Source organism: Ornithorhynchus anatinus, chromosome 14 (assembly GCF_004115215.2).
Source record: "Ornithorhynchus anatinus isolate Pmale09 chromosome 14, mOrnAna1.pri.v4, whole genome shotgun sequence".
Classification (NCBI taxonomy): domain Eukaryota; kingdom Metazoa; phylum Chordata; class Mammalia; order Monotremata; family Ornithorhynchidae; genus Ornithorhynchus; species Ornithorhynchus anatinus.
The window spans coordinates 37,548,252-37,564,022 of NC_041741.1; the positions used below are offsets into that span (position 1 = coordinate 37,548,252).

The following is a 15,771-nucleotide window of genomic DNA, read 5'->3' on the forward strand; positions in this document are numbered from 1 at the left end:
GACCCAATTTACATCCTCCCATCCCCTGATGCAGCCTATCCTGTAAGCTCAAAAAACTGTGTCTGACAGCTCAGAAACTTGGAATTTTACAGCACCGTCACTGGGGCAAGGAAATGGGGATCTAGTTTTATTTTTCTCTTGATCCTGCCTATAGGCTCCAATGACCCTTGAATCTTTTTCCTTTGGGATCCTTGTAATCATTGATTCAGTTTTCACCCTTTGGCCCCTTTCTCTCTTTACATGCTAGGGTCTGTTATCTTCTGCAGAGGGGAAGGGCCTTAGCTTCTTGGCTCCTTCGCTTCATATTTTCCTTTCCTCTGGTTTCCCAGAGTGAAGAGGGAGTACGAGGAGCCAGAGGTCAGGGTTTGTGAGCTGGAAGATTAGGAAATGTTTTTCAGATTTCCACTTTGGGTCAGGGGTTGCAGGAATCAAGGGAGAGAATGGGATCCGGGTTTGCTTGGCTTCAGAGGAAGGAGCAGATTGGGAAATCCCAGCCTCACGATCCTGATGCTCCATCATTTTTGTAGAGCACAAATGTAGAGCCCAAGAAGTAGAAGTTGAGGAAATTCTGGGGCAGGTTGGCCTCTTTGCTATCGAAGCAGAGTTTCCTTGGGCTAACCATGGTGCAACCAAGTGCCACTAGCCTAAGGGAGGTCTTGGGGTAAATAGTCCTCTTTTGTGTATGTGTCAATCTGTTCTGGTTTTAAGCGTGAGGCATCTCACTTGGGACAGGGTTGAGGATATGATGACACCTCAAATTAGACCGTCCCTTTGTTCATATTCTGTCATAAATACTAGACCTATGTTTCTCTTTTGTTTTTATTGTGATGTGTCAAAAAACACTATAAATAGGGATATATTTGCAGTTTAATATTTAGTATGAAATCAATACACTTTCAAATTTTTTCATCTTCATTTTTATTAGGTTGAAAGAGCAGTCTGTCAGACATATTCACTCTGTACAGAATAGTATCACTTCCTTCAAGCCCCAAATTTTCTTTTTCCGTGCATTTTGTTTTGCCAGTTTTAAAAAGTGCCTGTGCACAGAAAAAGAGCATTGTTCCACACAAATATATGATGAATGAAATACATAATAAAGAACCAGGGATCTAGGAAGTTAATTTTTAACTTTTCTGTAAATTTTATTTCTTGCAATGATAGATGAAATCTTGGTATCTTTAAAACTTTAAAAAGCTTCATTTTTTCAGGTTTGCTTTTTTTTCCACAAGAAATTTGCAATTATTGAGACTCTGGTAATATTTTTTTTTTCTTGAGGAACTCCCCACTAAATTGCAAGAGAGAGTTGATATAAATACTGTACCTGGCTTCCTGTCTTTTCCATGCCAAGAAGGATCAGAGTGCAGGTTACTTAAGACCTGTTGTCTGGTATAGAATGCTTTGAACCACACTGTGGAACCTGTCACCCTAAAATTGTCTTGAAATCAAGAATGTGAACAAGACAGAGATATTTGTTATTTCAGTTTGTGCCATTGGATCATTGTTCAAGGCCCAAGAATATCATTGAATATTAGGGGTTCCAGTGGTTAAATCCATTAGCACTAGAATTGCTTTCCTGGTATTGTTTATAACATTTCATTAAAAACTCTTTTATAATTTTGGACAAAAAAAACTTTCCTTGAACCTATAAAACTGAAATTGCCTTTTCCAGGTCATAGAGAAAAATAGGATATAATGTGAGATAAAATCATTTTCTGCTTGATATTAAACATTGCATTGTACCAGGAGTTGTTGTTTCTCCTTTCCCAAAGTTTTTGAAACTTGGTAACTCTTCTCAGAGAATAATATTAAACCTTCATTAGTATATCCTGAACCATATCAGATTTCTGGAGAAGCAGAGTGGCTCAGTGGAAGAAACCTGGGCTTAGGAATAAGAGGTCATGGGTTCGAACCCCAGATCCGCCGCTTGGCAGCTGTGTGACTTTGAGCAAGTCACTTCACTTCTCAGTGCCTCAGTTACCTCATCTGTAAAATGGTGATGAAGACTCTGAGCCCCACGTGGGACAACCTGATCACCTTGTATCCCACCACTGCTTAGAACAGTGCTTTGCACATAGTAAACGCTTAACAAATACCATTATTGTTATTTCTGACTCATCTTGTCTGCAGGCAAACCTAATATTGATTTAGATTTAAGACCTGCCTACTCATCTTGAAGACCCTATTGTTTTGGGCAAAGGGGAGACCAATCAATGATACAGATTAAGTGCTTACTGTGTGCAGAGCACTGTACTAAGTGCCTTTTTGAATGGTATTTAAGTGCTTTCTTTGTGTCCAACACTGTTCTAAACCCTGAGCGAATTGGAATGGAACATAGTCCCTGACCTGCATGGAGCTCACCAGTCTAAGTAGGAGAGAGAACAGAAGAACTGAGGCGTGAGAAGTTAAGTGGCTTGCCCAGGGTCATACAGCGAGCCTTTGGCAGAAGTGGGAGTATAATAATGATGATGGTATTTGTGAAGCACTTACTGTGTGTCAAGCACTGTTCTAAGCGCCCAGGCCCCTTCAAAGCCTGTGCTCTTTCCACTAGGCCACACTTCTTGAGAGAATGCAGTGCAACATTGCCCCCATTGCACAGCAAATCCACAGGAACGTCTGTCTGGAATTCTTCTTTTCCCTCATTTCCCTCGCTGAGAAATCTCCCTTGATAGAAACTTGTCCTCTAGCTCTACCCAAATATCTCAGGGAGAATCACCGTCCCCTGTTCTCCCCAGCCCCCCTGCCTGGACGGACTAACCAGGCGGCTGCCCTTCCGATTCCCTGCATACAGGAAAGCATGTATGGAGTGACCGGCGGCACAGCTCAGTGCCTCGTAAAGGCCAGGCGATGTGAGAAAGGAGCAGCCGCTGTTGAGGGCTGGTTCCCAGACTGTAAGCCCATCAATGGGCAGGGACTGTCTCTGTTGCCGATTTGTACATTTCAAATGCTTGTACAGTGCTGTGCACATAGTAAGCGCTAAGTAAATACTATTGAATGAATGAATGAATGGGCAGATGGAGATGAAGCTGGGGATGCCAAGGAGATTGTAGCCGAGCTGGCAATCTTGGAACCATGACCTGGAGCCTTAGGGACAAAGCCCAAGCAGCAGAAATGGAATATGGCAAAGCCCCTCAGGGCCCTGTTGGCCAAGCACCTGCAACCCCCATTCTCAGAGACTTAGGAGCCATTAGTCTCGCTCTCTCCAGATTCCACCAAGTCCCCCTGTATCTTTTTTCCTTCCCCTGATCCCCAGTGGGACCAAGACTGACCAGTGTTACTTCCAAGTTTCTCATTTGGGAATTTGTTACTTGACTTATTTCCATAATTCCTCTGCCATACTGATGGCCGTCATTTTTACTTAGACCTTTATCTTTCCCTTGCCTGGAGGTGTTGTACAGAAGGATTTCTCCGTGCCACCAGTAGTAATTCGATGTTCTGGCAATGCTCACCTGAAGAGCAAAGGGCTAGAGAAGGTATGTGACTGTATTTGTACGGACAAAGGGCATAAGAGATTCTTCTTCTAGGATATGCACACTCACCGATTCAGTGTCAACTTTGGGAGTGAGCTTTGAACTGAAAGTCAGCTGTGATCAATAGAAGTTTCAGTAATTTGCAAGAATTCATTGTTAATAGATGTGAAAAGAAGGCTGTATACATTGATTTCCTAATTTTACTGCAAAAGTAGCATACATGTGAAACTACAGAAGTGTGGACGTAATTGAAAGCGGCACATAAAGTGTCCTCTGGGGTAACTGGAAATGTAAATAATCCTGAAACAGGAGAAATACGGATGTCTTCTATTTTTAGACAGAGACTTTCAAAGAGCCTTGCAGTTGAGCTGGATGTACTTTTGCAACAACTTAAAACAATTTTGGGCTTCAGACATATGTTCAACATTTTACTGGGTCACTTGGTGATTTCTAGCATCTTGTGGTTTTTTTTGGTTTTTTTTTTCCCTAGACTGATGTTTTATTCCTGGTTTTTGTTATGAATTTGTTGCAAAGTAGAATGTGCATATCTAATATTTTTCAAACCTTCTATTCACCTGTAATTTGCGCACACATGCTTACCATCCAAGGTGTTCATTAAACTGCTCTGTGGACAGGTTTCCACTTAATAATATTAGACAGTATGGTCTAAATGCCTTGGAGAGTACAGCAGAAGTAGATGACCTCCTTGCCCTCAAAAGAGCTTAAAATCAGTAATATTAGTTGATTGTTATATTATTGGTACTCAGTAAGTCAGCATCAATTGTCGATGGTAATAATTTGGAAGTTTTTCTAAAAGGAGCTTGTGTAATGCCTGCTTTTTTCCAGAATGAATTTGGAAGCTGGGTGGTAATAAGTAAGATCGAGTGAATAAAACTGAAAACTGGTTTGTCACCTTTTACCTTCAGAGTACTTCCTAATGCTAACAAACCTCAAGTGTCGATCATTTCCAAACTGTAATTGCGGAAATCAAAACAAAGAGGAAGTGACTTGGCCGTATTGCAAAACAGTGTGGTGTTGTTTGGAATTGAAACTTGAGTATCTTTCACTCCCATGTTAATGTTTACATAAAGCTCTCATTTTGTAAACTAGTTTGCTACCGATGGTATTTATTGAGTGCTTATTCTTTGCAGAGCACCTATTAAGTGTTTGGGAGAGTGCAACAGAGTTATGAGACATGATCTTTGTTCTCTAGAAATTTGTAATCTGGCAGAGGAGACAGATACTAAAATAAACTCAGGAAGCGGCAAGATAGAGTCTAAAGATATGTATGTAAATGTTATTAGGTGGGAGTGGATCTGCAAGTGCTTGGTGGTTAGGACTCAAGTGCATAGGTGACCTGAGAGTGTTAAAGTGACAATAAGGGGAGAAATAGAGTGGGAGAGACAGGAGAGATTGATCCAGGAAGACCTTGTGGAAGAGGTGTTTGTTTTTTTTTTTAGAAGGACTTTGGAGATGGGGAAGAAATAATCTATCACATGTGAAAGGGGATGGAGTTGCAAGCAAGAAGGCTGTAAGCAAGAAGTCAGTAGCAGGAAACTCAAAAATGAGGTCATACTACATCCTGCTATTGACTTGGGTGCCAAGCAGGGCTTTTCTTTTTCAGATCTATTAAGTGTTAAAATCTCGAGTCTTATTTTGCTAAATTCAAATCATAGAAACATTTAGAATTTCTTTTCTGTGCTTCTAGGTAAACGTGATCATAAGCACTGCAACAATGGAGTCCATGCTTAATAAACTGAAGAGCACTGTTACGAAAGTAACAGCTGATGTCACCAGTGCAGTGATGGGGAATCCTGTCACCAGGGAGTTTGATGTTGGTCGGCATATCGCCAGTGGTGGCAATGGATTAGCCTGGAAGATTTTTAATGGCACAAAAAAGTCAACAAAGCAGGTAGGTTGGTAATGAAAGGTCAGAGAAAATATATTCTTGAATTCCAAATATAATAAGAATGTTAATGCTGAAAATATTGAGAATTACGTTATAGATCATCCAAGTCGTGGTAGCTGTCATGAAAGCAGAGGAAAATGGTTTCAAACATGTTTAGAGTGACTTTTATTGCAGACTTCCCATTCATGTTTTTATCTTGCAGTGTGCTTTTATTTATCATTGTTATAATAATTGTAAGAATAATGAGGCAAGTGTTGCTAAAATTAGTACATGTAATTACCTATTGTTTCACTTTGCGGGTTATTGGGTACGTCAAGACATGGCATAGTGCAAAAACGAATCAAAACCATGCCCCGCTGTAGAGATCTATCCCTTTCCCTCCTCCTCCTCTAAATTCAGAACCAAAATAAGCAGCTCCATTTGAGTCTCTTAAGTTGCAGGAGAGGCAGCAGTGCCTTTCAGCAGCCCTGCGTTGGCTGAGCAGTGCTACTTACTAGTGTGATGCTCTCTTGGACAGGGTTAAAAAAGGCGGACTACTAGATTTTTTATGAATTTAACATAGAAAAGCTTACCTTTCAGTAGCACACACAAAGATGAACTCTCACCATATAGAGTTAGTTATTTTCATATATGAAGTACAGTCATGTTTGTATGTATGTCTGTAAATTTATGTCTAGGAAATCAATTCCTATGGAATTCATTTTTGATTCTTCACTTGGTTAGGATACTAGGTATTGTTAAAGCCACTGACAAATTTCTCTTTCAGTTATTTTTTTTCAGTTAGAAATTCTCCTCTATTTTCTACCGTTTTGTGGAACAGTAGTCTGTAAATTATTTTAACTTCAACCTGAAAATATTTTTATCTAGTTTATGTTTAGAAGAAAATTTATAGGCTATAATGTTTAGTTTACCTTGGACAATTTTAGTGGATTGTTTAAAATTATTTTCCAACAGATTTTATTTTTCTTTTTCACTGTGTTTTATAGGTCACCTGTAGATGGGTCCTAGAATTGTGCCTTGTTATTTAAATGCTGAATGTTTCTGATATTCCTAATCTTATATCAACATATACTAATGAAGTTAATATTTCCAGAATTGTTTTAGCTTTCTCTAAACTCTGAGGAAAAGGTCTCCGATGTGATCATTTTTGAGGAAAAACAAACTAAATACTTGTCTTGCATTTCTTCTTCAAATCACCTGTTTCATGAATGGTTGTTTTGAAATGAAAAGCACCATAGAGAAAGTCAGTATTTGGTCATTCTCATGAAGCAGAAATTTGGATTTTGACTGCCCATTGTCTATAACTAATTCCATAGTTCATATTAGATAAAAAATTAGTGATTGTATTGGAGCTAAATTCCTTAGAATTAGAATTTAAATGTAAATAAAATCAAAATGTGCAAAGTGTTCTGAAAATAGCCTTACTTTCCTGATTTTGTTTTTCCTTATATTTTGGTTTTGTAGTATTGAATAATTAATATCTAGAGCCAGAGTTGATGAGACGTCTTGAAAGAACATTTTATTGTTATGTGTAGATGTTGGTTGACTTTGGACTATTATTCACAGAAGCCCTCTTGGAGGAGAGATGCCTTAAATAATGTTTTGAATGTGGGGAGAGTGATAGTCTGTTGGATATGAAGACAGGGTATTTCAGAAGCAGGATGTGGGCGAGAGGTTGATGAGACAGACATTCATTCAGTCGTATTTATTGAGAGCTTACTCTGTGCAAAGCACTGTACTTAGCACTTAGTACATGATTGAGGTACAGCGAGTAGGTTGACATTAGAGAAGAAAAGTGTGAAGACTGGGTTGTAGTAGAAGAGCAGTGAGGTGAGGTAGGAGGGGGCAGGATGACTGAGTCTTTACAGCCGATGATAAGGAGTGTCTTTTCGATTTGGAGATGAATAGGCAACCACTGGAGGTTTCCGAGGAGTGGGGCCACTTGGACTGAATCTTTTTGTAGAAAAATGATTTAGGCAGCAGACCGAAGTATGGACGGGAGTGGGGAGAGACAGGAAGCCGGGAGGTCATGAAGGGGGCCGATACAGTACTCAAGGTGAATTAGAATAAGTGCTCGATTAACATGGAAGCAGTTTGAATTGAGGATTGAGTGGTATTTTAGAAAAATGATCTGGGCAGCAGACTCTAGTAGGGACTCTGGGGTACGGAGAGACAGGAAGCAGGAAGGTCAGTGAGGAGATGGCTGCAGTAGTTGAGTTGGGCTATAAGTGCATAAACCAGGGTGATAGAAGGTTGGATGAAGAGGAAGAAATGACTGTCTCCCCCTCCAGATTGTAAGATTGTTGTGGCAAGCAACATGTCTATCAATTGTGTTACATTATACTCTCCCAAGTGATTGGTATGGTGCCATGCACACAGTAAACACTCAGTACATATGATTGAATGTTTGATTGCTCTGCACATGGTAAGCACTCAAATCCCACTGACTGAGTCTAGAAATGTTATCAAGCAGTCATATTTATTGTGCGCTTACAGTGTGCTGAACACTGTAGTTCGCACTTGAGAGAGTACAATATAACAGGGTTGGTAGACACGTTCCCTATGACAGGATTTGGTTATAGGATGTATATGCGGGGTTGAGTGAGAGAGGTGAGTCAGGGATAATGCAAAGGTTTACAGGTTTGTGAGAGAAGTTGGTGAGACAGGGAAAGTCGATGGGAGGACAGAGTTTGGGTGGGAAGATGAGTTCTGTTTTTGACATGTTAAGTTTGAGCCCTTGGGATGTCCAAGAAGGAGTATCCTGAAGACAGGTGGAAATGCGAGTCTGCAGAGGAGAGAGGTTGGGCCTGGAGAGTTAAATTTGGGAATCATTTGCTTAGAGACGGTAATAGAAGCCACAGGAGTGAATGAGTTCTCCAAGAAAATGGGTATAGATGGAGAGTAGAAGGGAACCGAGAACTGAACCTGGAGGCACCCCCACAGTTAGGGGCTGAGAGGCGGAGGAGGAGCCTGTGAAAGAGATTGAGGAACACAAAAACTTCCCTCTCAAAGGTCACGAATGATTTTCTTCTTGCCAAATCCTACAGTTTCTACTCCATCCTAATCCTCCTCAACCTCTCAGCTGCCTTCAACACTGTTGACCACCCCCTTCGTTTAATAAATACGATTAAATGAATGAGTGAAAGAAACATTATCCACCCTTGGCTTCATTCATTCAGTTGTATTTATGTGGTGCTTACTGTGTGCACAGCACTTTGCTAAGTGCTAGGGAGAGTACAACACAACAATAAAAACTAACACTTTCCTCTCCTGCTTCTCTTCCTAATTCTCTGGCTGCTCATTCTCATCCTCTGCTTCCCATCCCCTCACTGTGGGGATCCCTCAGGGTTGAGTTCTGGGTCCCTTCTTTTCTCCATTTACACCCACTCCTTTTAACCACCACCTCTGTGCAGATAATTCCCAAATCTGCAGCTCCAGCCCTAATCTCTCTCCCTCTCTGCAGTCTCACATTCCTCTTTTCTTCAAGACATCTCCATGTGGATGTCCTACTGACACTTCAACCTTAACATGTACAAAACAGAACTACTTATAACAACAATAATAATAGTTATGGTATTTGTTAAGCACTTAATATATGCCAAGCACTGTTCTCAGCTCTGGGGTAGTTACAAGGTAATTAGGTTGTCCCTGTGGGGCTCACACTTTTAATCCCCATTTTACAGATGAGGTAACTGAGAGAAAGAGAAGTTAAGTGACTTGCCCAAGGTCACACAGGAGACAAGGGAAGGAGCCGGGATTAGAACCCATGTCCTGTGACTCCCAAGCCCATGCTCTTTCCACTAAGCCACGCTGCTTCTTCCCACCTAATCCCCATTCTTCCCTTGATTTTTCTAATCACTGTCAACAGCACCACCATCCTTTGTGTCTCAGAAGCCCATAACCTTGACGTTATTCTTGACTCTTCTCTCTCATTCAACCCACATATTCAGTCAATCACCAAATTCTTTCCTCTCCATCCAAATTGCTTCAACATTAATCCAAGCACTCATCCTGTCCCTCCTAGATTACTGCATCAGCCTCCTTGCTGACCCCCCCTGCCTCCTGTGTCTCCCCACTCCAGCTCCATACTTCATTCTGCTGCCCGAATCATTTTTCTACAGAAACATTCAGTACGTGTCCCAACTCCTTGGGACCAGTGGTTGCCCATCAACCAGCACATCAAGCAGACTCCTTTCCATCGGCTTTAAAGCACTCAATCACCTTGCCCCCTCCTACTTCACCTTACTGCTTTCCTATTACAATCCAGCCCACTTACTTCGCTCCTCTAATCCCAACCTACACACTGTACCTCGATTTCATCTGTCTTGCCGTCGACCTGTCTTCCATGTTGCACCTCTGGCCTGGAACGCCTTCCCTTTTCATATCTGACAGATAATCGCTCTCCCCACCTTCAAAGCCTTATTGGAGGGACGTCTCCTCCAAGAGACCTTCCCTGACTAAGCCTCCATTTCCTCTTCTCCCATTTCCTTCTATCACCCCTATTTGATCCCTTTATTCATCCTTCCCTCAGTTCCACGGCATTTAGTACATATCCATAATTTGTTTATTTCTATTAATGTCTGCCTCCCCTTCTAGTCTGTAAGATAGTTGTGGGCAGGGAATATGTCTCCCTAGTCTGTTATATTGTATTCTCCCAAGTGCTTAGTACAACTATGTGCACACAGGAAGTGCTCAATAAGTACAATTTCCTGAAAGGCAGTCTGCCTTCGAGTTCAGGTGCAGAGCTACTGACCTGATCTTAACCGCCAGACAGCTGCAGGAGAAATGCAGAAAGCAGAACCAGTACCTCTACATGGTTTTCACTGACATTAAATGCTTTTAATTTAGTCAAATGGGATGGGCTGTTGGCTGCCTAGAAAAGTTTATTTACATTATAAAGTCATTTCGTGAATTCTGAACTAACCTTCTTCTCCACACCCTTCACTTTCACAAATGGCATCCAGCAGGGCTCTATTCTTGCACCAGCACTTTCTACCATAGTGTTTACAGCCTTAGGGACGGATGCATTCAAAGGTGTGGGACTTGGGGTTTGCAAACATTATCGCCTACAAGGGGGATTCTTGAATTTGTAGCAGCTTCAAATAAAGACAAAGGAAACCATGATTCTAATCCGTGAGCTACTAATAGAAGTGGTAATAGTATTTATTGCTGTATGCTGAGCACAGTGCTAAGTATTGGGAGAGAATATACAGGTTGGAATTAGACACAGTCCCTATCCCACGGGGGACTCACAATCTAAGATCCGATTGCTTATTAGAAGCCAACAGTCTTCGAAACTTAGACTTTCTTATTTGGGTTGGCCATAAGTCTTTTTCCAACTTTTGAGTTTGAAAACTCAAGCTCAGTACCACAGCTCCTGAGCCACTTTTATGACTATTCCTGTATTTAATGTTAAATATGCAAATTAGTTGGATGCTTTTAGATGTACTATCGTGAGAAAACAAACACATTTTTACTTCAGATGCTTTTATAAAATATGTAGTGGCGGCACACTTTTCTCTAAAGTAAGATGTACCCACAAATGCTAATTAGAGACTGCAACTTACATTTCTAGGTCATTAGTCAAAAAGTATTTGAGGCCTTTTTTATGGTATTTAAGTGCTTACTATGTGCCAGGACTGGGGTGGATGCAAGCTAATTAGGTTGTGCATGCCCCACATGGGGCTCACAGTCTTAATCCCCATTTTGCAGACGAGGGAACTGAAGGACAGAGAAGTTAAAGTGACTTGCCCGAGGTCACACAACAGGCAAGTGGCGGAATAGGGATTAGAACCCAGGTCCTTCTGACTCCCAGGCCCATTCTCTATTTACTAGGCCCCACTGTTTCCCAGTGGTTCAGTAATGAGGCCACTTTTTGACTTCAGTGATTTGCTGTACGGCCTTAGAGTGAGGGTGTGGTTCTAAAGAAAAATGACTCTTATGTAGGTCAGCCTCCTGACCCCAAAAAATGTCCCGTGTGAGTGTAACCTTCCCCACCTATCAGTCTTGGTAGTGAGAACTCTGACCATGAATTTCTTTTTCCCACATTCTTGCCATCACCATCAACCTTTCCCCAAACTCTGCCTCGCTCAGCAGCCATGTGGATATCCCCGGACCATGTGCTCCAAAAAAATAACATCCATTCTGTACCCCTGCAGTGTTGCAGGCTTTGGACTATCATCCTTCCAGTAGTCTTGCCTTTGTTTGTCTCGCGTTAGAGCCCCGAGAAAGTTGGGGCCGAGCCTATGGGTCCTGAGCCCCGGAGGTTGGGTAAGGGGCTTCCTTATGTATACCCAAGCCTGGTCTGGTTTGGTTGGGTTCAGAGACCTCTTGGGTATTGCGCTTATTTTAAAATCCCTGTTACGATTGCATGCATGTTTAGAAAGAGGTTTTTGTCATTTAACTTCCATCAGGGTGACCCAATGCCTGCCGCTGGAGTTGAATTCAGTGGTCTGCGTGGAGTGCATCTCATCAGGATTCCACACATTAAACTCTCAGTCACTTGTGTACCCTTAGGACAAATCTTTGACTCTCAGGGGACCAGGCATATCAGGTAGTCCAGAAATTGTACCATCCCTTGGGTCTGCACATGGCTCTGTTATGTGAACTAATAAGTTTGGGATGTGGTTTTTTGCATAAGTTTGATCTGTAGTAGATCCGGTTACCTCAGCAGAGTATGTCTGGCTCATTTTATTATTGACCATGACGCATCTACTTTTCTGGCCTTAATCTGGCTATAAAGAGTTCAATGTTTCATATATTTGGGAAAGCTACTTCTAACTTTCTGCCTTGGTGGAAAGACACCATTCCCAGCTTTTGGAACCATTAACGTTTCAAATCTTCACCACATTGTTTTAGAAACCCAGGATGAGGCTTTTCTACTCTAGACTCAAATGAAAACTTTTGTGTAAAACACTTCTAATATACCTTCAAATTACCAAAACAATTAAACCTTTCTGAAACGACGAAATAACGCATTTTTATATAAAGAATAATGTCCACTCTTAAGACTGGGATGTTTTCCAAAAAAAAAAATGCTATTATGAAAAATACTACATATTACTGATTTGTACTCTAGTGACAAATTGTAGTGATTTATACTGTTTCCACTATGCTGACTTAAGTTTAATCGAACATAATTCTCTTATTAGGAAGTGGCTGTTTTCGTCTTTGATAAAAAGCTAATTGACAAGTATCAAAAATTTGAAAAAGATCAGATTATTGATTCTTTAAAACGAGGAGTCCAACAATTAACCCGACTTCGACACCCTCGACTTCTCACTGTTCAACATCCTTTAGAAGAATCCAGGTAAAATTTAGTCTGGTTTAAACCATGGCCTGCTTTATAAAGTCATTTCCAATTTAGTTTACATTTTGAAATTGATTATATAAAGCTAGTAATACTGCATGCAAAAAACCCCCCAAACATTTACAGTGAAAACTGGATGATTTGAAAAATGAATACTAAACTGAGAAATATTAACTCTAAATGTAGCTTCTTTCTGGTATTTTTGTATCCATGAGACTGATGTGACAAGTTGATAGTGTTAAGTCACTAATGGCAGAATTCAGACTTAGAAAACAAGAAGTAGAGGCAGATTTTTAAATACAAGTTCAGTTTTTTAATATATTTTTTGGTGCTAACATAAATTGAATATTCATAAAGGAAAATCAGCCACAGAATTATCCTTCCTTGGAGGATTGTGGAGAAAATACAAACGAACAAAGCCAACTGATTTTAGCAACTGTCGAACCAGTTTTGTATCAGTTGATTAGTGGCATTTATTGAGCACTTAACTGTGTTGTGGAGCACTGAGAGAGTGCAAAACGGTAGAGTTGGTAGGTGTGGCCCAGGCAATACCCACCAGGAATTTACAATGTTATAAAGTTATCCAGAAGCTGTAATAGCTTTGGGGGGAACAAAAGAAGATACCTCCTCTGTTTTTCTTGCATTCTTCCTACATGCACTATATTATATCTAAATTTAAACATGAGTTCCAGGTTAGATGCTGTTCTGCATTTATTTTTTTGCTTTGATTAATGTTTTTGAGTTTAGCTTTTTTTTAGTGTTCCAAGTTACTTAAATATCATTTAAATACGTCTTCTTGGCGACTGTATATTATATGACTGCTAGACTGTGAGCTCGTTCAGGTCAGGGAACTGTAAGCATTCAATAAAACCACTGATTGATGGAATACATAAAATTTTGTTCTAAGGAATTCTAAGAAACCATGATAAAAAATATTCTTAACATCTGATTTTCTTCCCTCCTGTTCTCTCAGCAGCATATATTCCCACGTGCTCTAGTTCGGGATCCATTATTAAAGATTGACTTTAGTAAAGGCTGGTATTATGAAATCCAAATGGTTACTACTGGCCAAAGGAAGGGGTTAGAGGACGCTGCAAGTGAATAATATGTCGATTCTGCTACGTCCCTGTGTGTGTATCTATTGAGCGCTTACTGTGTGTAGAGCATTGTACTAAGCACTTGAGAGAGTACAGTACAACAGAGTTGGTGGACACATTTCTTGCCCCCAACAAGCTTTGAGTCTATTTGGGTTTGATTCACATTTTGCACCTTTGAATCCAAAAGTTCTTTTTTCTTGTTTTGGAAGAGTTTCTGAGCTGTGATTGGTGGTGGTGCACTGGGAGGAAAGATCCAGCAGTGCCTCAATTTTTCTAGCTTTACAGATCTCTGTGTCCTATATTCCATTTATGATGGGAATTGGAAGTAAAGCGATTTTCCCTTGTCTGTACCGCACCCCCAGGGGTTGGGTTGGTGGCAGCTGTTTTGGAGCTCTGGCAGAGGCGCTTTTGATGTATTTCTGCATCAGTGGAAGCTCCAGGGAGCTAACATCCTGTATAAGATATTTGGGCAGCTCCAGAACTCTCCTCTACCTGAACTACTTCCAGGGCCAACAGGGATATCATAGGGGGCCAGCAGGGAAGCCTACTGCTTCTTCCAGTTTCCTGCTGTGACAAAGTTGGCATGAGCAAAGAAGAACACTAGGGATGCCTGGATCACTGCTATAGGTTTCCAAGGTTTTGGAGTCCCTTCCCAGGGCCAGAGCTGAATGATTCAATTAATTCATTGTTTCTCTGGATTGAGCTTTATCCTAAACCATCCAGGGAACATATTGATTCTGCACTCAGAGATCACAGGTAAGGTTAAGGATCCAGTCATGTTAGCTATCACTTTCTTACACAGAATTCCACCTGAAAATATAGTGTCTAGAATTGAGTCCCTTCTGTATCATCAGTTGGGTTATTTAATTCTCCTCATTACTTATACAGATTTTTAATTTCCCCTAATTTAATTTAAAATAAATCCACCACGTAACTTCTGTTGGGTTTCTTTTTATGATCGAGGTGCTCTAAATTGTAATTTAGTCAGGTGGATAAAAGACTTTCCAACTTCAGAGAAGGCAAATTCAAATACACTGCAGATATTTTTTTGTTGGAATAAGATAATCAAGTTAACCATTCATCCTCTATATTGTTTCCTTGGAGCAGCAAGAGGTTATCTTTATACCTAGCGTGGAATGGATTGTCACGCATTGCTCTTTCCAACCACACCTCGACTCATAAAGGGATAGTTCTTTCTCAAACTGCAAACAGATTTATTCAGAAGCTTCTAAATGTGATTTAATACAATTTGAGTACATTGTCTACTGATTCAAGTGAAACGATCACAAATTTGATCTTACTAGGTAGAAGAGTTTAGATGCCAAAGGTGGATTAGTTCCAGAGAGAGAGAGGCTGGGAGAGGTGGGGGTGGAGGTGTGTGTATGTGGGAGTTGGGGGTAGAGAAATGGAGAGGAAGAAAAAAGGGCATTTGGAGATGGGGTGGAGTCAGTGGGGGAAGACGATGAAAAGGAAAAGGGATAGAGACTGAGAAGGGTGGGAAACTTTATGATGCCATCTCTCTTTTTTAAAAATGGAATTTAAGCACTTACTATGTGCCAAGCACTGTACTAAGCTCTGGGATACTGACTGAATTCAGTGAATGAGTGGTTTGGGACTGAGGGGGACGGGGACGACAAAGGGAGCAAGTCAGAGATGCAGAAGGGAGTGAGAGAAGAGGAAATGGGAGCTTAGTCAGGGAAGACTGCTTGGAGGCCAGGTGCCTTCAATAAGGCTTTGAAAGGGGGGAGAGTAATTGTCAGATTTTAGGAGGGAGGGTGTTCCAGGCCAGAGGGAGGATGTGGGCCGGGGGTCTGGGGCAAGATAGACGAGATTGAGGTATAGCGAGAAGGTTAGCATTAAAGGAGCGAAATACGAGGGCCTGGTTGTCATAGGAAAGTAGCACGGTGAGGTAGCAGGAGTCAAGGTGATTGAGTGCTAGACACAAGCTAATAGGACACGATTCATGTCCCACTGGGGACTTAGTCTTAA

At 41.0% G+C, this 15,771-nt stretch overlaps 1 protein-coding gene across 4 annotated transcripts in view; it reads left to right on the top strand.

The window, feature by feature from the left end:
* Nucleotides 1-15,771, top strand: part of SCYL2 (SCY1 like pseudokinase 2) — a 50,515-nt gene that overhangs the window by 5,840 nt on the left and 28,904 nt on the right. For 2 of the 4 annotated variants that reach the window (XM_029078903.2, XM_029078905.2), the window contains exons 2-3: nt 5,176-5,379; nt 12,528-12,685. In XM_029078903.2, the coding sequence (XP_028934736.1) occupies nt 5,203-5,379; nt 12,528-12,685 (335 nt within the window). In that variant the 5' untranslated portion in view covers nt 5,176-5,202. Of the gene's footprint in view, nt 1-3,384; nt 3,471-5,175; nt 5,380-12,527; nt 12,686-15,771 lie in introns of those variants that run through there. The other 2 variants (XM_029078904.2, XM_029078906.1) reach the window with 2 other exon arrangements.